Raw genomic sequence first — 27,641 nt, forward strand, 5'->3', positions numbered from 1 at the left:
TTCACATTGCAAGACTAGTGCTCTTGAACAATACTGTAAGTACTTTATTGTCAAGGGGTCCATAGCAATGGTAACATAAAGGCTGCAGACAAAAATGCGTAATTTGTTTGCATTCAATTCATAAGAATTGGTTACACAACATCCAGCATTTCCTTTTATCATCATCCAGGTTCTCCCACAAAGGCAAGGGAATGGATCCTTGTTTGCCAATCATAACGGCATTCACTGCCAATATGTAGTCGTGTAATTTCCAGTTACCCCTAAATGTGATGGTTTTTCTAAAGAAATTTACTTCCTAACCTATGCAAAATAATGACGCTTTCATTTAACTTCTAAAATTGTTGGGTGTTTAGAATTAAAATTTTGTGACTGAAGTATATTTAAAGATCTTTGTAATAAAACTCCCTTGACCACCATTAAAATAGCAAACAGCTCAGCAGCAAAACTTGAGCAGCAGCTAGGTGAGGAACTGCTGCTTTCAACATCAGGAAACAACACTTCAAACCCAATGCCAGAATCAGATTTGGATCCATCAGTACAAAGAGAGTTATTCATTACCTACTGACAAACATTCTCAAGGGCTGGGGTTAAACTCTTCTGGATCACAACACTACCTCAAAGAAACTGAAAGACTTGGTGCCAAAATGCCCGGTTACAAAACTTAATTTTTCTTGAGGATAAAGTAACAAAAATTATTTCACATTATCAATATGAAAATTTTTATGATAAAGCCAATTAATGTATTTGGATACTTACCTACTGTTGAAGTAGCTTATATCTTCATGCCATTAGTGACTGGCATTTAAAAAAACAAAATAATGCTTGACCGACCCACAGGGACTGTCTCTGTAAACACCTGGCATTCTTGTCACAATTCTTAATGGCCACCCACTACGATGTGGAGAAGCTGGGAAGGTTTCCGTTTTAACAATAGGTAAGTATCCAAATAATTAATTCTACCATACAAATTTTCATTATTTGGAATGAGTCTTACCCACTTTTAAAGTTAACTGACTACCGCACTGAATAAGGATGGTAGGTTTGTAAAGCCAGGGAAACAATTGTTAAACCAAGCGAACTACAAGCTTTTCAATGAAGGGGAAAATCTTCTCAACATTCCTGCCTGTTGTGTGATCTTACTCACAAGTACTGTCACAAGAGGTAGGGACCACAACAGGGTGTAAGGCCTTCTTAGGGAGACTTGTCAGAGGAGCCTTACAGGGAAAAAGGGCTAGTGAAAGTGTGCTCCTATACACCAATGTCTACCTTCATGCTCCCAAAATTCAACTGCGGGACTTCCTAACAACTAATGTTAAGAGAGGAAAGTATGATTACTCTCATATTTGGTTCAGTGGAAAGTGTCCCCACCACAATGATAGGACTAAGGTTTTTACATGTCTCATATGAAAAATGAACCATCTGCAAAATAATGTGAGGCAAAAAACAGAGCTACATCTCCATTGAGCTGAGCTGACAACCTTCTCTAGTGAGGTTGTAAGGGAAAAGATGTGCTTACAGCATGGATGCTACTGGGCTTTACAGTACTACTGTACCTTCAAAAATGTAAAAGCTCAAGAATTAACTGTGAGTGCACTCTTGGACATACAAGTGTTTGGCCTCCTAACACCACAGCATAATTCTTACCTCCTGCTCTTAGGGTTTAAGTCTGCCCAGGTAAACCGCTAAGAGTTCTAACTGGACATAATCAAGCCAGTTCTTCATTGCCTACCAAAGCAGCTGAATTAGGAGCTGACACAAATTCTGAAGGGCTTTTATTTTTACATCTTTTCTCTGAGCAATGATAGAAGAGAGAGAGGCTTCCAGTAGAACAAAACCCACATGCAAAAAAGGGCCTAAAGCTCATTAATACACTTTGCTTAGCAAGGGCTAAAAGAAAAGTGTCTTTAAAGCTCTTCAGAGATGCCATATCCAAAGGCTCAAACAGATGGCTGACAATCTCAATGCAGATTGAAGCATGTGGAGGTTTGATTGAATCTTCTCAAATAAGACCACCTGAAAAGATCTCTCCTGAACGGCAGGAGAGGGGCATCTACTACTAGGAAAGGAAGTTTGGAAAACCATTCCTTTCGGGACCACCAAGGAGCTACCCAAATCAACCTTCTGTTCTGCAAAGCTTGCAACTAGTTGAGTATTTTCCTCAAAACAGCAAACAGAGGAAAAGTGTACAGGTCTACATTCAAATACTCTTGAAGAAAGGCATCGACTGGCCATGTCTGGGGAGCGTGGCATGGAGGGCAGTAAAGTGGGAATGTTTGTTATTGGCAGTTGGAAACACTGATGTTTAGGTCTCCTCAAAGGTTCCACAATTTCTGGCAGACCTGTGGAAGAAGAGACCAATCTGACGGAAGACCTTGCCCTTTCCTGCCGAGCTGGTCTGCGATAACATTGTTTCCCCCAGAGATGTAAAATGAGGTAAAAGAATTATGTTCCTGGACTTTGTCCCAAGGAAATGGAAGTTTCTTTGCTAGCCTGAACAGATCTCTCAATTCGTGTATACTTGTTTTAGGATGAGTTGAACTGTTGGAAAAGACTGCAGTCATTTTGTCTCTGACTTCATGTTCCACTTGTGTACGACCACTGAAAACTGTCAAGAGCTCTAGGTTGTTTACATGCAGCTTGCTCTAATCTACAGTCCATTTCCCTGAAATCAGATGTTTCTCAGAACGGCTCCCAAATCTGCCCCAAAGACATCTGAGGACAATTTAAGGTCTGGGTTCTTGAGGCCTAGAGGCAGACCCATCAAAATTCTCTCAATAGTGGTATAAAACTGTGTCTATCTGTGGGGAAAAAACCCGAAAAGAAAGTGCTGCTCTTAATCCCCAGTAAAACAAGCGACTGGATCGGAAAAAGCATAGATTTGTCGACACTGAACAAAATACCCAGCCCCCAAGGCTAGACGTAGAAGATAATCCTTCACCCTCAAGATCTCCTGAAATGAATTTGTAAGAGCTAACCAGTCATCCAGATATAGGAAAACTCGGATACCAAGCAGAAGGCTCCATCCTGCTAAAGACACTAACACACTGGTGAATACTTCTGGTGTCACACTCTGATCAAAACATAGAGCTTAGATTTGGAAGGTCTTCTCTTAGAAGAAGACAAGGCGTAGATGCTTCTTTGCTGAGGATGTACCAGGATGTGGAAGTACGTGTCATACATGTCGATAGAAATCCATTTGCCCTTCTGAATGGCTGCCTGGGCCAAAATGAATGACTCCATTGAAAAGGGAGTAAAATGTACTAACTTGTTGGGACTGGAAATGTTCAATACTGGCCTCCAGCCCCCTCCCTGAGGTCTTGAGAATAAGAAAATCGATGGTAAAACCTCAGTGACTACAATAAAACTGGCTCAATAGCCTCGTTGATTAAAAACTGTCTGAACTCCCCCTTCCAAACTCAAAACTTTTCTGTATGAAGAGAGCGGGGAATGAAGGATATTGGGAATGTTGACAGGGGTGAAAAAATAACAAAAGGTACCAAGTATCCCTTCCTGACAACCATCACTACCAAAGGTTCTTGTTGAACCTTTGCCAGGCACTTGCAGAAATTCTGTACATGGCCTTCAGAGGATCCTTCAGCCTACTTGAACTTTCATTTAGAATGTGACCCCTGATTGCTCACTGAAGCAGAGCTTGAGAGCAGTTTTGGATATTCCATAAGGAACTTTCATCTTGAAAAGGTTGTGGTGGGGCAAGACCCTTGACAGAAGACTTCAAAGACAGTTCTAAGAATTTTCTATCCTCCTGATTCAAGACATCTTAGGTGGTGGCAGCCTTAAACCCTTCGGGATTAAGGAGACAATGCTAGGATGTGCCAAAAACAGCTACTAAAGATTGTGCCAGACTACTTTATAAAATAAATATGTACACAACAATTTCTGTTACTTTAAAACTGAGTTGTAGAAAAGAATACGACATTCCTCCCTTATTTTCAGAAATAATGGTGTTGAAGTTAAATAGCTCTGAACCAAACACAACCAGTGTGCTAGTTTGCCCGTGATGCCATTGTTGATGTTCCCGGGTATATCTCTTTCTCTGGTGTTTATTGCCTTGCCTTCTTCATTTGGGGACTTGCTATTTTCTGCTGTCTCAGTTCTCCCTTTAGACTTAAGGGTTTCCAACCCTGATTTGGTTGACTCTCTTTTAGTTTTCTTCCATAGTGCAATAACTTGAAACCTACATGTTGAACAGAGGAAGGTGAAAAACTGATATCAAACCTATGTCCTAACACATTTCTAAGCAGCTTCATAAAACTGGAAAACAATGCAGTGGCATTCGGAGAATTAGCTTCATGAGATACACTTCTGAGATCACCTCGGTTGGTTGGTCAGTTGGTTATTATTCAGAGCTATTTAGCTTTTAAAAATTTTACTAGCTTTTCTCTTTCGACTGTTAATCCTTTTTCCAGATGGCACTGTCTTTTCTTGAAAATGTGCCTTACCAGTATCAGTTTTACCTTCTTACTTGTAACAGGATCTGAGGTAGAAGCATACAAAAGAGCACTGATCAACAGATTCATCTTTGGCAAAAGGGAGTGAAAGTCTAACAACGCAATCAACAAACCGCTTAAAAACTAAAGGAGAGTCAACCAAACCAGGGTTGAAAACCGTTAAGTCTAAAGGAAGAACTGAGACGGCAGAAAACAACAAGTCCCTGGGTGAAGACTGTGAGGCAATAAACGCCAGAGAAGGAGACATATCCGGGAACGTCAGCAATGACATCACAGGATGCCAATGGACATACTAGTCGGCTGGGAGAGACGACTGGATTACAGAAAGCAGAGGGTTCTCGCATGACACCACCACAGAACAAAGTTGACAGAGCCATCTCCACAACACATTAAAAAGTGATTGCCAAGGAGCAAGAGCCTGTCTTAGCACAAGGCTAGCTTAACCTAGACAAATAAGCAGGAAAAGATGAGTAGCTGCTGGTACAAATAGGAACATTCGTCAAAAGGTGACGAATATGAGGTGATAAAGCAGGAGAGGGTTAATGTCAGAAAGGGAAGACGACATCAGACCAGAAACTACTAAAGTAAATGCACTACAATGCCCATAATCCCTGGATAACTCCACCAGTTCTCACACATCACTATCACTCTCCACAAAAGTTTAATACGGGCACCGGTAAATGCGAGCATTAAACTCTACCAAATAAATCTTTGGAGAATGTGTCAAATTGAGCCAGAAGATGGTTGAGAGAGAGGAGGTGAAAGGCACACCCTGGCCCCAAGACACACCTTGGTTCCCTGTCAGCAGAGAAGACCAACTGACACAAGAAGTACAGAGGGTGGTGGGCTACAGCCATATGAAGGCTCTAACACATTTCTCGCAGGGGAAACCAAAAAAAGGTCGATGACTATGGGGGGAACCACGATCTTCCCCAAATATATATGGTCAAATGTCTAACCAATAAAAGAATATTCCTCAATTTCCCTATTATTTTTCTCCTGAACCACAAATGGAACAAAAGGGGAGCAGAGGGAGTGACAGAGGAATCAACCCATCAGGCAATGGAGGAGGAGGTGAAGCAACATTGGAAGAACAAGGAAAAAGCTGAGTAGGCTTATGGTCGGCCCTAACAAATTGTCTACGTAATATATCAGCCTCTCACGTCTATCAATACTTCACAAAATCACTCATCCCCTCATCACAAAACTCATTCCTATACAGCCTAATGCTTCTATCTCTGCTTGCTGTACACGACATAATGCAAAAACAGAAAACAAGCACTATACCATACAGAAGACAATCAGCTGGAAATAGTATAAAATATTACTGTTGATTTACACTGTACTGACAAGGACATGGCATGAAGAATTCTCACAAAAACGTAAACATCCCCGTGCTGCCTGGTGGGAAACAGAGGCAGTTCTTGTGGGTCAGCCTAGTGTCATTTTGTTTTTTAATGACCTCATACCTAATGGCGCGAAGATATTAGCCAACCTTAACAGCAGATAACATTCATTCCAAATAATTAATTATACAAATCAACAATCTTAAATACATCAGTGTACATGTAGTAAGTTTATCTTGATAACAATGAACATTAAACAATTCCCTCCTACAAATCTACAAAAAGATTATCGAAATACATCTGTAGCCCTTCAATTTACTGTCAGTGATGGTTTCCACATAAAATCTTGGTAAACATAAAGATAGCAATTTAGAAAATACTATGCAATGAATGGAACTTTGTTTAAAGCTACAACATTAGAGTAAAATTACCATAAAATAACAACTTTAATTATTAAGGCAAAATATATACTAATGACAGACTTGGCTTCCCAATAAAGAAAATGATGATGAAAATTGGGGTCCAAATTATTTCCTTCTGATGAACTTGGGATTTTCCTGTTTTTATATTTGTAGTACCTTGGGAACACTGGTGATGTTCCCAAGGTGTGTGATCAGTGATGCAATCACGACATATTAGATGGAGAATTGTTAAGAATTAATATTGTATCTTTTGTCTAGACTGTGTTTAATTTTCTTCAATCTCTTCAGGGTCATCATCCATGCCAGCATTTATCTCTCTTGCTTTTAGCTTCGCCTCCAACATTTTTCCAGATCTTTTGAAGTCTTCTTAGTTCAGCAAGTGAATTATTGTACTCCTGCAACTTCATAATTACAAACTACCAAATAAAGGATATTGCTTCCTTGCACTGACATTACTGTATTACAAACTACATACCAATTCAGATTATAATGTGTACCTATAGTCCTGAGTGAATAAAAATTTGCAAACAACATAAATATATTCTTCTTCTTCATCACAACTTTCAATTTTTCTTAAGCTTTCAACATTATTAACACTACATTACTTGCTATGCAGATTAAATGTGGAAGCTAAATACAACACAGCCATCGTATTCTCTACTTTAATAGAACCATGCAAAGCTTAAGTAACATACAGTAATACATTCAAGACACATATTTGGATTTATAACTAGAGTAGCCTTTCAAGCACATGCTAGCTGTCAAATATAGGAGGCAAACCAAATCATATCAGGCAAGGCTTGTTTCGGCTTATAAATCTTGCTGCCTCACAAAACCTAGCATACTATTTTTTGCTCAATGAAACTAAGCAATTAGGTCACACTAGATAATACAACTTCTGGAAAAAACTAAGCTTCTTCTGAAAGGAAAACCAAACAAGGGTAGCATATTAGGTAACATTTAAGCAATGATGCAATTACTGTACTGCAATACCAAATTTTTTACACTGTTTAAAGACATACGAGGCATTTCAAGATATAAGAATATAATGTTAATACAATTAAGATATACATAGGAAATCAAGGCATCAAATAAAAGCTAAAAATTCAGAATAAAAAAAATTCAAGACAAGTTATGAAACTAACAAAAGTTCAAATAAGGACATAAATGTCAGTGACACTTGGTATATGTACTGTTCTTTGTGAATGTAAATGTTGTGTTCAGTATAGCACAGCATTGCCGTACAGTATAACTGCTACTAACAATTCTGCCTGTAACAATGTTTCCCTATTTTGTAAAATTACATGAATGATTATTTGCCACTGAAATATCATCACGCGCACAAATCATCATTCGCTTGTTAACATAAACCCCCAAAAAATCAGTCTAAAAACTTACCATTTGCACCAAATTATGTTATTTGTACTATTCACTATCCTTGGGCCACAAATGGATTAAAGCTTCCAACTGTTTTCTACAACTGACTGGAATATGTCTTACATGTTATGACAGTAATTAGGGTGTCACCTCACCTTAACCTACAGGTCGTGGTCTGCCCCTTCACTTAGTAACGAAGAATGCCATTACGACCTACGCAGTAGAGTACACAGGGCTAACTTTCATAGCTTATTCCATAGAAAGTGTCTAATAGCCTACCCTACCTGGATTTAACAGTACGTTAATGTATTTAATTTAGCAGAGGACTGTATTTAGTTATGCCAACAAAAATTATGTAAAGAGAGAGAGAGAGAGAGAGAGAGAGAGAGAGAGAGAGAGAGAGAGAGAGAGAGAGAGAGAGAGAGAGAGAGAGAGAACAAACTGGGCACACAGAAAATGTTTCCTAACGTGATACACAAAGAGGAAAGCCGTGTGTTTGTTGACTATCCACCCTCGGAGGCACAGCCAGAAAAGCATCAGTCAACATGAGTGCATGTTCACTAATTCACCCTCCAACCTCAGAGGCACGAACACGAAAGCCTTGGTCCACTGTCGGGTAACGTTATCCTACTTATCAGATTTCTCAGGTATGTACCAAATATTTTTATCATTTTTATTGGACTCAGGCGAGTCCATTAAGCAATTAAGTCTGCTAAGTCGATACCTTTAAGTTGAGGTAACACTATATCTATCTATCTATCCTTATATATACAGGGTGAACCAAAAGTAGGTGAACAGTAGGTGGAATTTGGTTTGTGTTAGGGTTATACTATAGATGGTGTTTATTATTATAAGTATATTATATTTTTGGTTTTTTGGTAACTTTGTACTGTACTATTGTATACAATAAAATTTAATTACAAATGTAATAATTGTTTATAAAAATTTAATTGTATTAGTTAATATAACTGTACTGTATATGTAATCTCAAAATAAATGTTATCATCTGCTGTCCATCTACTTTTTGGTTAACCCTGTATAATATATATATATATATATATATATATATATATATATATATATATATATATATATATATATATATATATATATATATATATATATATATATATATATATATATATATATATATATATATATATATATATATATATATATATATATATATATATTATATATATATGAATGACAGGTTTTGGAGTAGAAAACCCTAGTTTTGGTAGCTGCTGTGAGTCCTCAAAGGAGTTACACTCTCATGGTCACCCCAAGGCTCCATAAAACAGATGAACAAATTACAAAGAATTCTCTTACACCAGTTAGTCTCAGTTAGAATAGTGCTTGCCCGCACCATGATAGAATATAAAGGAGTCAGGTCAGGAAGGCTTCATCTCCTGTCCTACTATGACTACCTCGGCTCCCTACATCTCACTTTTCATCGGGGAAAGTGGGTGGATTTGAGGAATCACAGTGGCTACCAGAAACAAGTTTTTCCCATGTCAAAACCTGTTTTTTGATGGTGCAGCCGCTGTTTGTCCTCAAAAGGAGCTTACAAAACAATTTGACAGGCGACAAAATGGCTTGGCTCCTAATAAATAAAGCCCAACAACCCATATAAAATTTCGGTCCAAGGTAAAGTCACAAGGTATCAACCACATTCTTTATTCCAGATACCCACCTGGGTTTGGCAATAAAGAACAGGAAACAACACATGAACCTACATTTGTATTATCAATTGTAGTTCTATGGTAACTTACCTAAATACTCTGGGTCTGGCTGTGGGATTGTTGCACCTTCCCTAGCAATATCTGAGTATGACCACCACATCAAGAAGGACCTGGTTTTCCACCGAAGTGCCTATGGGGCCAGGACTTACCATACCACCTACTGACACACAGTAGTCGAATTTGCTTGAGCTCCTGGCAATAGAGTTTCATTAATAATGGCTCTGGTGACCACCCTGCACACTTGGAGATTCTTCAAAAGAAATATTTCCAAAGAAAACTATGTACTTACCGTCCGGATCTCATAGGGCTTAGGAAAGGAGTAAGATTTTGCCTTTTTAATGAGGGACACTAAAATAATTCTCTGCCCATGTAGAGAAAGTGGTTTGTTTGAACAAGGGTGTAGGAAAAGCAGGCCATCTGGGATGGTTGCCATGATATCTAGGTAAACATTCAGTGCTTGACCCAGGCATAATATTTTATATGAAATACTGAGTTCCCTTATCAGAAAATGGGATTTTCTCTTTACAGGGTTCTCATTCATGGCCCAGAATGATGAGCTAGGACACAACAGTAAATGATGGCTACACAAATGAGGGATGAAACTTTGTCCCTGTCTATGAGAGCCCAGTTCATTGATTCGAACTCCAGATGCCAAAGCAGTCACGAAGACTATCTTCTGGAGCACATCAGTTGTCGCAGTATTGGGCCCACTGAATTTAGGGGATGACCGGAGTCTAAGAACCTTATTTAGGAATCAGGCAATGGGAAGCCTTGCAGGAACCAGTCTTTGCAGTGCAAAAACTGGAGAAGGGAAGTAACAATTTTTATATTAGAATCAATTCCAAAACCATACAGCAAGCGTTCTGACAATGCTGCCTTGTATGCCATGACGGTTGTAACAGCATGGCACTTGTCCTAAAAATATAAATGTATATATAAAAAAATGTAGAACTGTTTTAACAGAGATTTCAATTGGACTCTCAGCATGGAGGTGATCTAACCACACTTTCCAGGCAGATGAAGTCCGTAGTTTTTGCAATAGGTAACCAGCAATGTTAGGTGAATAATCTTCATAGTAGACTAAATTTTAAAACTCCAAACACAAAAGTCATTGCTCAGAAAGGAGGATGCATAGACGAGTTTCCCTCCTACTGTCTGGGATAGAACAGCAGGAGGTAATGAAGTCTTTTTTTGCTGTGGTTGAAGCAAAAGGAACCATTGATTGTTCTGCCAATTTGGGGCTACTAAGTAAATGGTTCTGTTGAAAGCTAGTACAGTGGTTTGTTCAAATCTCTGAAATCTGGGACAATGGAGGAAAGAGGTACAGTACATCGTCCTCCAATCGTTCCAGTCTTGCAGAAATGCATCTCTTACTACTGCCTGGTTGTCTAGGCTCAAAGACATATAGACCGGAAGTTGATATTTCTTGCACGTGACAAACAAGTTCACTTCCAAATGTGGAAGCATGCTGGCAATCATTTGAGAAGAGTGTTTGTCCAACATCTACTCGGTTGAGGCTACCATACTTCTCTACAGAGTCTGCCATTACACTGAGAGACCCTGTGAGGTGAACTGCTGACAAGTAACCACTTCCTTACTTTGGCCATCAGTAGGATAGATAGCATTACTGCATTGAGAAGGGCCGAGTGTGAGCCCAACCTCTTGATGCAAGACACTGCAGTCACGTTGTACAGGACCAACAAAATGTGGGTTCCTTTCAAAGTTTTCAATTTTCTGAGAGATAGAAAGATTTCCTTCAGCTCCAAGAAGTTGATATGGCACTTCCTCAGAACAGGTGACCAACTTCTCTCTACCTGACAATCCTCCCAATAACCCCCCCAACATGTCAAGGATGGAGTATCTTCCTAACCCTCTGACTCCTCAGATGAAGGCAATCGCAAAGCCTTTTTCCGGCATTTGAGAGCCAGACTTTGTTTACATCCTTCAGCCGCAGTCTGAAGGTTTAACTACCAGACACAAACTGGAACAGACCCAGCATCATTATTCTGGTCTGAGCGCTGTTTGGAAGAGACAGTCAACCTCAAGGAGCACCCCAACAAAGTCCCAGCCACAGGCAACATCTGCTGGGTAACCTTTTTGCTGGAGTTTGTTGACTACCATTCTCAGATTTTATAAGCACACTTCTCTGATGGCCGCAGAGATTTGCCAATTGTCTAAGTTAGCCACCAGCTGCATTCATTCTTTCCTGAGCCTGGACAACTATTGCTGCTCATTTTGTAAAGATTCTTTGGGTAATATTTAACCCAAATGGCATGACTCTGAATCTGTAAAATTTCCGTCCCTATCCAAAACCTCAGGAAGGGGTGGAAGGGAACCGCGATGGAGACGTGCCAATGTGCGTCTTTCAGATCTATAGAGATGGTCCAGGTCCTTTGCAAAGTGAGTGAAAGTACTTGAGCAACAGCAGTCATCCAAAAATTGTGGCAAACAATGTGTTTGTCCCAACTTGACAGGTCAAGAATCACCCTTTGTTTGGAGGAATCCTTCTTGGGGATACCGAAGAGATGTGAATTGTCGCGAATAAATATGTCTTTATGGCTCCCTTTAAGAGGGCCTTCTGAATATATTCTTCCATGGAGGGGTCTGGTTTTTGGAAAAACCCCTTTAGAGGGGGAGGAGGATGTGACCATTTTCACTGTAACCTGGTGAAGATAATACTGTTACCCCAAGGGGGAGGACTTCTGCTGCAAGTGATGCTGAAGAAGACGTGCCCTGACCATGCAAGTCCTACTGGGCTCCACCTCATCCCTTGCCTTTAATATGCAGCCCAGGGGTTGATCTTCCTTTTCCCCAGTAGGAGCATCTTTGTCCACTTTAAAGGGGTGCTGCTGCTGTTGTTGGAGGGATCCTTTATGAGTGACTGGAGGTTTGTATGGCTACCAGTCATACAGAGATTTAATTCACTACATCATATCCTTCTTACCTTGTATGCTTCCTCAAACGAAAACCATATCAAAGGGTACCATGAACAGGCTGCACAGGAGCCAATAGTATGACTTTGAGTCACTGTCCTCTGTTGAGGTGGTGGACTTTGCTGTGCTACTGAATGCCTGCCATTCAAAGGATGAGTGTGTAAGTGGTTGCAATGATAACAGATATGGAAGTGCATTAAGAGTTGGATAGAAAGAGTGGGTAAGCTGTATACCTTCAGTAGCACTCCTCTCAAAGATCTGGAATCACAGGGCTCTTTAGAAATTTCTTTACGTTGCTGTGCAAAACATTGCCATATGAAGCAGAACCAATACAATTCCTCATGGTTGTATAATGGGTGAGAGATGTTGAGGAACAGTCATTGCAGTTGCGCTTAAAGTCTGTCTTCATTCAAGTAGAGCTCTGTTAACAGTTTGAAGATTACATCATAGCTTGCATCTTAGATGGCTAACCTACAATTAATTTAAGGCACCAAGACAATAGGTAAATTTTAACATGTTAGGGTTGTCTGCGCAACCATGCACTGCAACCTGAATGTGGACCTAACTGGAGTTCATTCCCCCTTCCTTCCATGTCAATGTGGAAATGGCAGTCTTTGGAAGTTTGACTATGATGGTTCCATTCTTGCTGGGTGTGGTCTTGATACTGGTGTTGCTGACTACTACTCAAAGGGTCTGTGGCCATCGCCTCAGTCTGTCCTAAATGGTGGCATCCACTGGCTAAGAGTCGTTGTTTCCTGAAAAGTTGTCTCCATGACTTTCTCCTCTAATGTGTCTTGATAAGCTTTGCTTTGATCCTTTAAATTATCAAAGCCACTCTCAAAAAGCATGAGTTGTTTGACTCTAGATTGAGGAATTGCTCCAATTTGCTCTCTGCAAATTCTTAACACAACTTGATGAAAAATTACTGCTGTCTGCCACTGCACTTGTATGAGCAGAGGGCAAACCTTAAGGAGGACTATCAACAGTGGTGTAATTTTGATCATGAAAAGTGAAGCACCCTGACCTCCTCAGAGGTAAGATGAGTGGCAGTTTCTTAAACTGCTTTCTTGGCATAAATACTGATGGTGACAAAATCACCATTCAAATGCACTGTGGGCAAATTCAAATGTAAATGATATTCAGTACAATCAATAACTGCTTGTAAATTTTTAATTATATAAGCAGAAATATTGCAAGTATTCAACTGGGGAAAAAATCATGAACCTTCTAAATGAATGAGAATGAAATCCAAATATATCAAGATAACCATGCTGAGAAAAACAAAAATTCAGTAAAACAATAATTCTAAGCAAAACAAAGAAAGGGGGTTGCAGACACTGTCTCAATGCAGGGTAGGTGGCCATGCAAATTGCAAAACAAGTTTAAAGACAACTAATTTTTTTTGTGATAAAGCATTTATAGGGTATAAAAAAAACTGTCATGGTAGGAATGCCTAAATAATAACAATATTCTACTAACAATTCTATGAAGAAAAGAGCAGACAGAACAAAATGGAAAAACTAAATTTAAGTCAAAATACCTCAAGGGCAACTCTCATATCAACGTACAGAAGCAAGAGTCTACAAAAGATTATAAGGATATGTTCAAAGTCATACTAAGAAGGGAAATATTCATGAGACAACATAATAAATTGTTTGAAAATACCCACAGGCACAGGAAGCAACACAAGAAGAAGAAGAAGAGAAATGGAGAGAGGATAAGCATATCTCAAAACTGTCTCAACATGAGGAAAAATGGAAAAAAATACATGGAAAATTTAACAATCTTGAATATCACGGGGCACTGAAGCAGTGATGACCTGCATACAAAGGTATTTAATTCATCACAAGAGAGTACAGCAATGTCGAGTACTGTATATGCAAAGTGTAAGCCAATATGGCTGCCAAGAAAAAATTACTCAAGAGTTTAAAATCATGTAACAATGACAAGATTCCTAAATAAATCAAGCAAGCTTGAACGTAGTAGCAAAGGAATGCTCATGAATTCAAGGAAAATGTGACACCAAAGAGATCAATATTGTATGAGTACCAACGGGAATAAAAACAATAATCTGCATGCAACAAAAATAAAAGAACATAAGCCTAGTGCCTGTCCTCATGTTACATGACTGCATTACACTATAGTTGAGAAATAAAATACTTTAAAAGGACAGGCTGAAAAGGAACAGACCTGTTCCCAACCATAATTCCCTAGTATTTTTTACCCAGAATGCCTGTTAGAAAACAGAAGCAGTAAGCTCTGCCCATCCATTCATTAACTTAACAACTTATGATAAGCACTAGCAAATAGTAATACTGTGTACACCTTTCGCCTGTAATGCAATGATGCAATCAAAAAAAAAAAAAGGGGGGGGCCCTTGAAAAATTTTGTAAACTACAATTATGCTTCACTTCTCTGTTGGTTTACATTTCAGTACTCAAGACTTAATTTCAGTGTTACAGTTCAAGGGACTCAAGAGTCAAACTTCAAGTTCAGCTTGTCTACCAATAATCCTGCAAGTTTTGGTGACCAGAAACCTTCATCAAGTTTGAAAAGTGATAAAATACTATGTGTCAAACACTTGCATTCAAAATGCTAATCAGTGCGTATATTTAGTAAATTTCTTTGCTCAATACCTCTAGGTAAATTACAAAACCATTAACTAGTACATTCACACTTTTTGAGGCCAGAAAAGAATAACAATAAAGACCAACTACCTGAAACTTCCAAAAGTCAAATATCACTTAAAAACCATTTTGAATGACCATCACTGTAGAGAACAGATTTTGAACTAGAACGAGTCTCTCTGCACATAAGTGGAACAGAGTTCAAAACCAAAACGCAGTAAACCAAGTTTGTAATGCTCACTTAGAAATGGGGGGAATAAATTGTGTATGATCCACGATAAGGTGGAAAATTTTAGTAAGGTTGCAACAATTTCTCAAAGGCAGCAAAGCTGGCATTAATTTGCTCAACAACCACAGCTTTTTTTTAAAGTAGAGGGAACAAAAACTGCATTACTCAGACACAGTAATAGCAGTCTTAAAATCTCCAAAGACCTTGTGGTCTTGTGGATGCTTCTTAGAAGGGGAGAATTCCAGCCCAACAAAACATAAAGCAAAATTACAATCATTTCCTTTACACGATGACAAAGGTAAACTGCTTTCTTCACTGATTGCTTATCTAATCAAAGCAGGCCAAACACTTGTCAATGGTGAAAATATCACCACCATGGAATCAAACATGATCTGGAAATACTGATTTCAGACAAGGATAATGTGGGTTTACTGTGCCTTTTCTGAGACAAAACAGCCAAAGTGCTGTATCCATCAAATTCATATAAAGATTTCACAGCTTCAAAGGATGAACCAAGTGTTAAACTGCCACACTGGAAACACACTCTAACAGGTGAAACAGTTGATTCTTGATGACTGGATGCAAATACCTTTCACTTCTTTCATAAAATGTTATAACGAACTTTTAAGCAATTCATCTTTGACAATGTGAATAAATTAATGTTTACATATGTAATAAAAAAAGTATTGTACTATAATTATCATGAGAGTAAGAATGACATGTTTTCTTAAAAAAAAATATATACTTTAACAAGTATATATGAAATAGGAGTGGGGAATGCAGTGAGAAACTGAGTCGAGGCTTCTTTGCAGGGATGTTAGATGCGAGATCTATCCTAATTCACCTCCCTAAGAAATTTATCAGTGGTATGACTGCTGCAAGTCAAAGACGTGATGACTGAAGAGACACTTTAGGAATATGACCTGATGATGGTGCAGCTCTGCAACAGGTACGAAGAAATTTCAGATGGTTTGAATAAAATAAGTATTGTCATCCACCAACCCATATATTTGGATGAATGATATCTTCAGGGGTAGACCTAGTTCTTCGCTGGGCGAGTGGGTTCCGTTCTCAGCTAGCACTATGCTGGCTGAGAGTTCGAATCTCCGAGCGGCCAATGAAGAATAAGAGGAATTTATTTCTGATGATAGAAATTCATTTCTCATTATAATGTGGTTCGGATTCCACAATAAGCTGTAGGTCCCGCTGCTAGGTAACCAATTGGTTCTTAGCCACATAAAATAAATCTGATCCTTCGGGCCAGCCCTAGGAGAGCTGTTAAACAGCTCAGTGGTCTGGTTAAACTAAGGTATACTTAACCTTTTGGGGGTAGACCTCCATATTAGGCTTAGTGACTTAGTGACGATGCTAGACTGGACATTACTGGACTCCCAACCAACGATGGCATATGGAATCACCACACCTGCATTATTTCATCAGCACTGTTGGAAATAGCATAGGAAGTGATGCATTTCCTTCAGTTTTAGAAATGTCTGTTATGGCTTCTTATTGCAACCTGAGGTTAGGCTAATAAAGTGGTCAAAAGTAATTTTTGCAAGTTAAAAACCCATGAAAGCAACCCACCACCCTTCTGTTAGAAGGATTTTGTTTTGACAGACTTGGAAAATATTAAAATGACACGCTCAGCCTAGTCTTGTTCTACCGGAGTTTCATCCATACACACATGGGAAAGAGGGATGGGAATCAGGCAGTGAAGATGTTATAAAAGGTCTCTCCAAGTCATACCTCAGGACGATCTTATCCCGAGAGAGGTCCCATCCATTAAGCCAACACACTTTACACATGTCAAAATAATGGAGCAAACCTTACTTCTCCCATAAAAACTGAAACTGTGTCCTTGCTGAAAGCAGCCAAAACCTTATCGAGCAACCAACTTTCAGTAGGTCCTAAAGAAACTTCCTCAACTAATGCTCTGTACTCCTTGCTCCTATAAAATATATTGTCACCATACACAAACTACAAGTTAAACAAAACAAGTAAGTACATTGCATAGTAAAGTCAGTAATATGCAAAAATGGCTGGAAATATATCTCAGGAATAAGACATGCACTGCAAACATAAGCAACATCAAAACACATACACAAAGAAGCATTATAACGGTAACGGTGGATTATTTGAAGAAACTGAAAAAGTATAAAAAGCTATAACAAAAATCATAATGCAGAAAGCAACATAGTTCTGATGAAAAAACAAAGCAAAAATTAAAACTAAATAGTGATATTAAGAACAGAGGCTTTGCAAAAACGCAAGAATGCGATGAAAATTAAGATCTGATGAAGAGCACAGCTCCACACATCTGTTGCTGACAAGGCTGATAAGTAAAGCGAGACTGAAAACAGGCGAAACCAAGGGGGTCCACCTCCAAAGGTATGTTTTGCCACCTCTAAAGTAAGGCTTCATTCATTTCAGTTGGCAATGCAAATCTCAGTCCTTGACCTTTTACCAAGTGTAATGTTAATATAAAAATTACAGGTTTGAAATTTGTGTGAACACATGGAGCTGAATGAAGCCCTTTGACATTACTATCAGGACAACTACAAACTTATATATTGTGAATAACTAAAGACACTTTCCTAAAGTTTCCCAACTACATTAGTCATCACACAGTATTTTGTCTCTTAAGTTAAAATACATTCTTGTTTTGTTAATATTACTACTTATGTTCCTTATGCCATGAAATAAGATGTCAATATTTTTTAATCACTCTAGGAAAATACTGAAATGACATTTTTATGATAAAATAAAGTTTTACATATACTTACCCAGTAATTACTTAGCTAAGTTTCTACTTGACAGCAGCTTAAATCTTGAAAATTCGCGGTAGCGCTACTCTCGTTTATGTAGGTGGCTAACCCCGCCAAGAGAGAGGAACAACTCAGCCAAAAGCTCAATTTATCGATGCCCCAAAGGTCCATGTGTGGGGACGTGGGGGGACTCCATCCGTAATTACTGGGTAAGTATATATAAAACTTTACTTTATCATAAAAATGTCATTTCTACACAAGTAATAACTTACCCAGTAATTACTTAGATGAATCCATATTGACAGGCGGTGGGATTCATGGATACAAAGTACCCCAAAGCATTAATAAGTTAATGAATTTGAGAACACAATAAAATACAGCAAACCCCCGTATTCGCGTTCTCGTGATTCGCGGACTCACGCATTCGCGGGTTTCTCTGTGGAGCACATCTAGCCATTATTCGCAGAAAATTCGCCCATTCGCGGTATTTTTCACTGAGAAACATTCACTAATTACTGTATTTTCATATAATTTTCATGAATAAATGCACTTTTTGTGATAAAACTATTAAAATACTCAGATATATGCATTTTTACAGGGTTTTTCTGTGTTTAAACTATCAAAATGGGCAGTTCCAAGTGTTTTTAGAGGGGTTTTAAGTATTCGCGGATTTTAGCTACAGGCAGTCCCCGGTTATCGGCGGGGTTCCGTTTCTGAGGGTGTGATGATAACCGAAAATCGCCGCTAACCGAAAATCGGTGATTTCGGTGCCTTTTCTGCGATTTTCGGGGGTTATCGGCGCCGAAAAGCACTGATTATTGGTTATCAGCACCTCTGTTAGGTACGTATTGGCGCCAATACCCAATTATCAGCGCCGATAAGTGGAAATCGGCGATTTTTGGCGCCGAAAATTGCCGATTTTCGTCTCTAGACAAGCACCATAAAACCGGTGTTTGAAAAGAACCCTGGCTAGCAACTGATTTTACTTCGGCTCTAGAAGCCGCTTTCCTCTTACGGCCTCTCTCTAATTTAGAAAGATGAGTTACTAAAGTTTTTCATTTTTTGTCGCCCCAACCCTTATACTCCTTGCATGTCAAATCAATTGAACATATCTGTCCCCTACAAGCAGTGCACAAGGTATGCGAGTCATATGAAGCTTTAGTTAGTTGAGTATTGCAGCCTTTGCTGCAATACCTAAAACTAAAAGTGCTAGAATCTGACATGGTCACAATCGGTAAGTAAAAAATCAGTAAGTCTATCAGTCTAGTCACAAGAAAGCTAATAACTGAAGCAATCTAAATAATTAATGCCAAAGGCTACCGGGTCAAAAATACTTCACCAACAGGGGAAGATCTCAACCAAGAACTCAAATTCAGCTGCAAAAAACTTAACACCGTGTTGGTCTTAAGCCGGCAGAAAACAAATTGAACTTTTGGCTGAGTTGTTCCTCTCTCTCACCCCAAAAGTGGGCAGGGTTAGTCACCTACATAAACAAAAGAGTAGTGCTACCACAAATTTTCAAAATTTAAGCTGCCGTCGAGCAGAAACTCTTAGTTAAGTAATTATTTATATAAAACCTATACTGTACTATTGAACATTACCAATATTGTACTTGGATCAGCAGCTTTAGTATTGAAAGTCTGCAAATATGATAACTACTAACTCTTCTGAAGGTATCTTGAAGTGTGCTTGTGTGTGTGTGTGTGTGTGTGTGTGTGTGTAGAGGTATCTTGAGGTGTGGGCGTGTGTGTGTGTGTAGAAACAAACAAAAGTAAAAGAAATCATATTTGGATATTAAAATGGAAAATAAACTCAAAAATAAAAACATACGTGTTTTGAGGATTGCAACGGATTCCCAAGTCCCTGTAAAGAATTTAGAAACAAAATTAAAAACTTCCTATTCAGGGTCAATACAAATCCAAAGAGTGCAGGAAGAACTTCCCTTAGAAGAACCTTGTGAGAAATACTCAGCAATAGAGGTTGGACAGCACAGACAGAAATAAATAATGAATCACAGGTATAGAATTTAATTTACAATGGTAAGAATTTATTTGTCCACATCACTACTAGAATAAAGTTCATATGTACCTGAGAATAAAAAAGATGCAATACGAACACAATCGCTTAAGGTATTTTGTATCACAATATGCAGTGGACTATGGTTTACAAAACTTGAAAACAAGTTTCTTTATGATAAATATTTCCTATACAGTATTGAAGGCATTTGACTTCTCTTCATAAACCTACAGCGCACTCAAAATATTTCAAGGAACTTTCATTCATAATACTGAATTATATCTAGCTTAAATTAACATCAATATGATCTTGATCACTCTTTTCTTCATAGAAATTAAGAAAATAAATGGAAAATAACTGGGACCTTACTGTACACAGTGAAACAGTTAAAACATAAAAAAAGTTGGGATTCTATCAAAAAAGCAGCAGTATTAGAATTTGAGAAACAAAAACTGTCACAATGAACTATGTGGTCTGGCTGGTACTTTAATGCAGACCTCTCATCTATGTGGCAATTATTACAAAAAAATAATAACAGCTGTTATTTCTAAATGTAGACTTACTTATATTACCATTCACTTAACATTAGGAGATAAATTAAGTGCAATTTCAAAGTTTATTTTGTTTGTTTCTAATGCATCACGGTATACATTTGCTGATGTAACTCTAGAGGCATTTTAGACTACAACAATCATAACTGCTCAAGTAACTAGTATGGTTATGCAACATACTAAAAGCAGTTCTATGATATAAACAACAATTATGTATTGCAATAAATACCAACCTAAAATCTTTTCCACAGATAACAATTAGAAAGTTGAATTTAAGTATTCAAGTGGATTCTACATCTGACAAGTTAAACCTATAAAGCAGTCAGCCATCATTACAAGTATGACATTCACAGTATTATTTTTGAGGAAATAATGGAGTGAAAATGAAAGAATATCAACTTGTACAAATTATAAAATCTCTCACAATACCAATATGTCTGTTACTAAAAAATTTAAAAATTACTCCAATTACTAAAATGGTTAACCCTTTGCGAGCAGGTGTTGTCATTGGTGAATATTTATAGCTTTAGGGTTATTTCTGGGTATTGTCCCCTGACGATCAACATCTCATACCATACATCTTGAACAAATTTTGGGGGAAAATGTTCAAATCAATTCAATGGGCCATAAATGACTTCTAGCAGCTCTTACGGCAACTCTAGAGCAGCAAGTCAGTAGTCAGTACTGGATACATAGAGATCAATCTGACTTGAGATTTCATGGGGGAATGTACTGCAGCTCCCCATCCCATGATGTCTCGTAAATACAGGCAGTCCCCAGTTAACGGTGGGGGTTCCGCTCCTGGCCGAGAGCTGATAACCGAAAATTGTCGCTAACCGGAACATCACAGCAATTATGGTAATAAATGGTGTTTACGACACCGTAAGCACTGATCAAACGCTGATAAACCACTTACCGACACTGATAAACCAGCTACCTGCCCAAAACATCGCTTACCGATGGCGATAAACTACCTACCAACACCGATAAACTGCTTACCGGTGCCGAAAATTACTTAGCAGCACCAAAAATCTGGTTAATGAAGTCATTAGCCAAGTATCGTAAAACTGAAACGCCGTTAACCGGTGCCACCGATGAGTGGAGACTACCTGTATTTTACCATAAATATAGTCAGAATTTGTTAGTAATTTTAATTCTTATCTGTTATGATACTGTGTGAGCTGTACTAATTATAACTTTAAAAAATAAAATAAAAAAAATTATTAGAAAAAACACCGATACTTGGTAAAATTAGCATATTTTTGCGACTGTCTTTTGCAAAAGAGGCCCCGCACAGGGTTGGAAATGTTCACTTTCAACTTCTTGTGGAAGGTAGAGAGAATTTTTCAGAATTTCTTTTTATACCATACCATGTACATATGCATATCTTCCTCTTACCATTGATGTGTGTTTTTTTTTTATAATGGCCAACCTTACATTTAGCCCAGTCTAGGGGTGTGCTTAATATATATTTAGCCTGCCCTTCATGTGCAGCTAGAAGATGGTCATTGCATCATAAGTAACTAAGCAGTTTTGCACATCCTCATAAGGTACAGTGCTGCCTCACATGCCCTATCAGGGTGGATATATATATTTTGTATTACTCAAACCTTAACCAAATTCTAGAATATTCCAATATTTGATTTGTGTGTGGAAATAAAGGCAACTCATTTACCATTTTAGTTCTGCAACTAAAGAATGGCTAAATACTTCAACCGACATCATCTCTGGTCTTGAAAATAAGTTGAGACATAACATTCACAATAATTAGAACGGTTAAGTCATTTAAGGAGGAGGAAGCAACTCATTAATCATATATATGTCTATATCACATTTACAAAAATTCCCAGGCATCAATGATCTTTATCTGCCGGAAAAATAACACATATTAGGTATATATTACCTACAACCTCACTTTCACGGAAACTGCATGAGATGTATGAGAGGCAGAGATTAAAGGGAATTGAAGGAAGGCATTCATTATATGTTATTGTTTCAGAAAACTTTTGTGCCATTAAAGGTTGGTTGCACTGCAAATATATGAAAATTATTTGTAATATGTATGCCGGAATTGACATTCAGATGGGAGATCAAGATCATGAATGTCTGCATAAGACTTTAGGATCAGACAGAGTACCTGGGGAGTGTAAAGAGTCAGGAACCAAGTCTCTGGTTGATTATAGGTTTGTAAAAGTGAAATGTAAATCAAAGTATTTGTATCTGGAAGTGTCAATCAGGAATGGAAAAGAGCCTTTACCTTCAACATTAGATATAAAAGCCAATACCTCTGGAAATTGCAACTCTCCACAGTACCATGAATGATCAGTCAAGATGAGGGGGATGAGTTTGCAGCCCCTTCTCCTTCAGGTATTAGATCCCACTCTGACTACAGGCGGTCCCCGGTTTACGACGGGGGTTCCGTTCTTGCGCCGCGTCGTAACCCGAAAATCGTCGTAAGCCGGAACATCGTCGAAAATCGTAAAAAATCATAAGAAAACCTTACTTTTAATGCTCTGGGTGCATTGAAAACGATATAAACTGCATTATTATTGAGTTTTACATCAAAAAAACCTTCAAATTATGATTATTCTGCCATTTTGGGGCCATATTTCTTCCGTCGGATCGGCGTGTATATGACGCGTCGTAACCCCGAACATGCGTCGTAAGCCAGGAAATAATTTCTGATGAATATATTTGAAAAGCGTCGTAACCTCGGAACGTCGTAATCCGGAACCGTCGTAAACCGGGGACTGCCTGTACCAGCAAGAGTACAACCAAACCCAACTAACTACCTGTGTTGAAAATTCAAGTCACGAGTGCACAAAACTGTTTTAGTGCTGATGAAACAATCTCTAAAGTTTCTTATTTCTTTTCTGTATGGAGAGGTACCATTATCCTCTGGAGGACTTATTCTCTGTAGGCAAAGTCTGATCACTCTCACCACACAAACAATGCAGTTCTGTCCCATATTGATGGAAGACAGGGTTAGATCACAAGGTGTAAAAGGAATCATTCCTGGCTACCAGTTACTTGGGCCTTTGTGCAAAGTCTGGAAACAAAGATAATTCCTCGACGACTATTCCTCGTGTATACAATCTCTTCACACATCATGCTAATCTCACCAGTCAGCCTATAAGCAGTGAGTTTCTTAAAAAAATTTAAGAGGGTAGCAGCAAGTAAAGGAATAGTGGCAGTGAACGGGATGATGGTGATTAAAAGTCTATGTAAAGTCAGTCTTGAAAACAGAACAACCATAAACAAGAGCACAACTGGACGCAGGGGAGTCACAAGCCACGAAAGCAGTTAACAATCACAAGTGTGAAAGGGCCACTGTCAGCAGAGAGAGTGGTTTAAGATAGAAGCATGCCTGGATACAGGTGAGCTGTGAAAATGACAATAAGCTGGAGCAGTCCAACAATAGTAGTACCACAAGAACCAGTACAGTTGGTGCTGCCAGTGGGACTTCTGGATACTTGTACAGTACAAAGCAGCTGCTCTCGTTGAGGCAGATGCACACCTGGAGGCTGCCAAGTTGCAAACGCGACTGTAGGCAGAAATAAGTTTTGTATGCAAAATTCCTACAGTGAAGCCAGAAGCATGACTGGAAGGAGAAGTATTTCAACATGCGAGAGATGCTGAAGCCAGGAGTGCAGTCAAAGTCAAGGTTAGTAGGAGGAGATAGCTGGAAAGCTGCAAGCCATTGAAGCCAGGAGCATAGGCAGTCACAGACATAACTAGGAGCAAGAGTGCTCCTAATGACAAAGAATTGCTGTTGTCAAAACAGTGAGACAATCCTCAGGTATGACTTGAAGAGGACAGGTGGTCCTTAAAAAAAAAAAAATCCTAGTACCAGATGAGGGGCTGAGCCTTGAATGCAAGAAGACTGGAGAGCATCTGTGACTGGAACAAGCAGTGCAGTCACAAATAAAGTTGAAGGCAACCAACAGAAGTTAAAACTGACTCCCTCTATAGACACAGAAACATCATAATGAGGAAGCGCTGATGCCAAGCAAATTGCTGGCACTAGGCAAACATGAAGAGCCAGAAAAAGAAAGGGCAGCATGGACAAAGCTGCACAGATATTTAGGCAAACAACCTGGTGAGCATGTTTTTACAATCTTCAACCAAATTATGACAATCCATGGGTCAAATAGTCATCAAGATACCATAACAGATGGATCTTGAGTATATGGCCCCACAATTACTTTTGAATGAACACCTTGCAGCAGCAGTGTCTGAAGTCAGTGCTTTGACTAAGATACTACCAAGAGTACTGTAATTGGAAATACACACTGCTTAGCTTTATCAAAACCATGAAGTCTCATTCCCTGATAAAGCCAATTCAGAATGTGAGTTCTCTGTTGTGAATGAGCCTGGAGAATTGTTATAACAATTCTCTGCACATCCTTCCCTAGTACCAGAACCTCTATTGACACAGTAAGAGATTTGGACAATCCTGGAGAATACAAAGGCAGACTTTACAACCATGCCTTCAGTTAAGACAATCCCGTGCATTTTCAATATTCATATTCACGATTTCAATTTTTCCACTATTTATAACAAAACCAACCTTTCCACCTTCACTCACTAGACAATCCACCACTCACTGCATCTTTTCTGGCCCCTCGTAGATCAAAACTATATCACCAGCATAATCTAAGTCAAGATGTTTCCCATTTTCTTCCCAGAGTATACCTACATCCATTTCTCTTCTAACCCTTCTCATAACGTAACCCATGACCAATACAAACGACAGAGGAGACAGAATGCCACCCTGAATCACACCAGACTTAACTTCACACGGATCACTCAAACAACCATCAACCACCACTCTACAAGATGTGCCCTCATGCATGTTCATAACAGCCCTCACAAACTTTTTCCAGTATTCCATAATGCCTCATGAATTTTCCCATAGTCAGTCTTGAAATACTATCAAACTCCTTCTCAAAATCAACAAAACAATGAATTAACGGAGTTTTCATTTCATTAGCTTGCTGCATTAAATACCTGACTACGAAGATCTGATCACTGCAACATCACCCCTTTTTAAAACCAGCCTGCCCATCCCTCAGAGTACCATCAACCACTGGGTCCAACCTATTCAACAACACCACTGAAAATTTTCAAGGATGCAGGTGACAAAGTGAGTCCCCTCCAATTACCACTACTACTCATATCTCTTTTCTTTGGAACTTTAATGATCACACCATTCTTCCAACCTGATGGTATTACCTTTATCACCCATATCTCATTGAATAATACAAATACTGTACTAATCTATCCTCCTCCTCTTTAAACATTTCCAGGAATAAACCATCCTCTCCTGGTGCCTTATAATTTTTTAACCGTTTTATTGCCTTAACTACTTCTGGCCTGATCTCACCTTCATCAATATTTAAATCTTCTGAGCAGGCAGTATACCCTCTTCTAGGAGGACAGTTTCAAAGTGCTATTCTGGTTTCAACATTTTTGATCAATTAATTACCTTCCATATCCCTGACTGGTACATCCTTACGCTTACCAGCACTGCCACTCAGCTCTCCAACTGGTTTATATGCTATCCTTTGACTCTCATCATCATTTTTATTAATTAATTTTTCAATTTCCGCAACCATTTCATTAACAGATCTTTTATCTCTCTTAGTTAGTCTTTTAACTTCTGAATCCAACCTCAAGTACTTAGTTCTTGTTAATTCAAAATCCACATCATTAATATAATGCATCTCACTCCTCAATTTTGCCTCACCTCTCTTTTTGATCAAATCCCACGTTTCCTAAGACATCCACATCTTTTTCCTCAATCTGAGTCTCCTACTGACTGCACAACCAGCAGCCTAATGCAAGGCTTTATTTATGCCCGAATATCAAGAGGTGCATAGGTAAAACCATAACCATACGTTATCCTTCTTATGTCTGACAAACAAAAGACCAGAGATGCTTTGGAACATTTGTAGACACAATATAAGAACATATATGACAAATGGGATTATGGTGAAACAAATCAATGCTTGCTTTGGGGCAGTATATAGGCAACCTGCCTTGTTGCACTTTCACTACCACATTGTTCTGGCAAAGTTTTGATTAATTTTTCTCTGTAACACCTATGTCAAGCTAAAACATTCCCATTCATTGTGCCTGATCAACTGGTATTTCAGTAAAAAACAATTAACATTCAAAACTCATTGTATTCAAGATGGAAAATTTCTTTTCACATTAAAATTTTTATATTAAATGATAACTTCAATATAGAAAATAACAGCTCATCAGAATGATGGATGTTTACAGGGAGATCACATACTAATGATGCACAGGGCCATTTATATGCCCAGTTTATATGATGGCTAGTTCTTTTGTATACGTAATCCATAATGATGACCAATATATGTATTTGTTATGTTTTAGTGAAGCCCAGTGTATTGTACTGTGAATGTCAAAGTCATAACGACGTATGCTTTACCTTGTTTAAAGTCAATCAACTGTCACCGTATCATGCCATGTACAATATATCTGACACACTGATGTTAAGATACCTGTAAATCTACTTACATACCTGGACCAAAAAAAGAATAGTACCCTAGCTTTTAAAATTTTAGCAAGACCATAAAATGCAATAAAACTACATTTACAGTATTCTAAACAGACAATATTACTTATAAACACAAACTTCAACATTATGAATAACTTACCCCTTCTCTTCCTGGTTAAGCAGTGCTCTCACCATTGCAAGGATGGCAATAGCAGCCTCTGGACACAGTGACACTCTACCAGATATAGTGGTAGCACACTGACTTGCTGGGACACCAAAAACAAATGTCCAAATGCTATCAAGATCAAGCTGAAAGCGAAAAAGTGAATAAATATTCTTCCATCATTCCAGGAGAACAGAGAATCACTGTATACCTCTGACACAAATTTTGATTAGGCAATCCACCAATTAACCAGAGATCCATTACAATTCCTAAACCTTTCTTTCACAGGCTGAAACACTCCTAATGTTACTTTAAATCTGGTCCTTCAGTGGCTTCAGGCAGCCAGCCCGTATGTGAGACGGAGTACAGCAAAAAAATTATGGATGGCACACATGGAAAATATTCAAATGAGAAATCCAAGTTGCCCAAAAATTTCAGTACATCATTACATTTAAAAACAGGCTAAAAA

At 38.5% G+C, this 27,641-nt stretch overlaps 1 protein-coding gene across 4 annotated transcripts in view; it reads right to left on the bottom strand.

Annotated features, from left to right (window-relative positions):
- Nucleotides 1–27,641, bottom strand: part of bchs (WD repeat and FYVE domain containing 3 bchs) — a 388,664-nt gene that overhangs the window by 80,637 nt on the left and 280,386 nt on the right. For 3 of the 4 annotated variants that reach the window (XM_067128777.1, XM_067128779.1, XM_067128776.1), the window contains 2 exons: nt 27,170–27,318; nt 19,744–19,776 (listed from right to left, as the gene is read on the bottom strand). In XM_067128777.1, the coding sequence (XP_066984878.1) occupies nt 19,744–19,776; nt 27,170–27,318 (182 nt within the window). The remainder of the gene's footprint in view (nt 1–19,743; nt 19,777–27,169; nt 27,319–27,641) is intronic. The other variant, XM_067128778.1, reaches the window with a different exon arrangement.

This window comes from Macrobrachium rosenbergii, chromosome 27, assembly GCF_040412425.1.
Source record: "Macrobrachium rosenbergii isolate ZJJX-2024 chromosome 27, ASM4041242v1, whole genome shotgun sequence".
NCBI classification, from domain to species: domain Eukaryota; kingdom Metazoa; phylum Arthropoda; class Malacostraca; order Decapoda; family Palaemonidae; genus Macrobrachium; species Macrobrachium rosenbergii.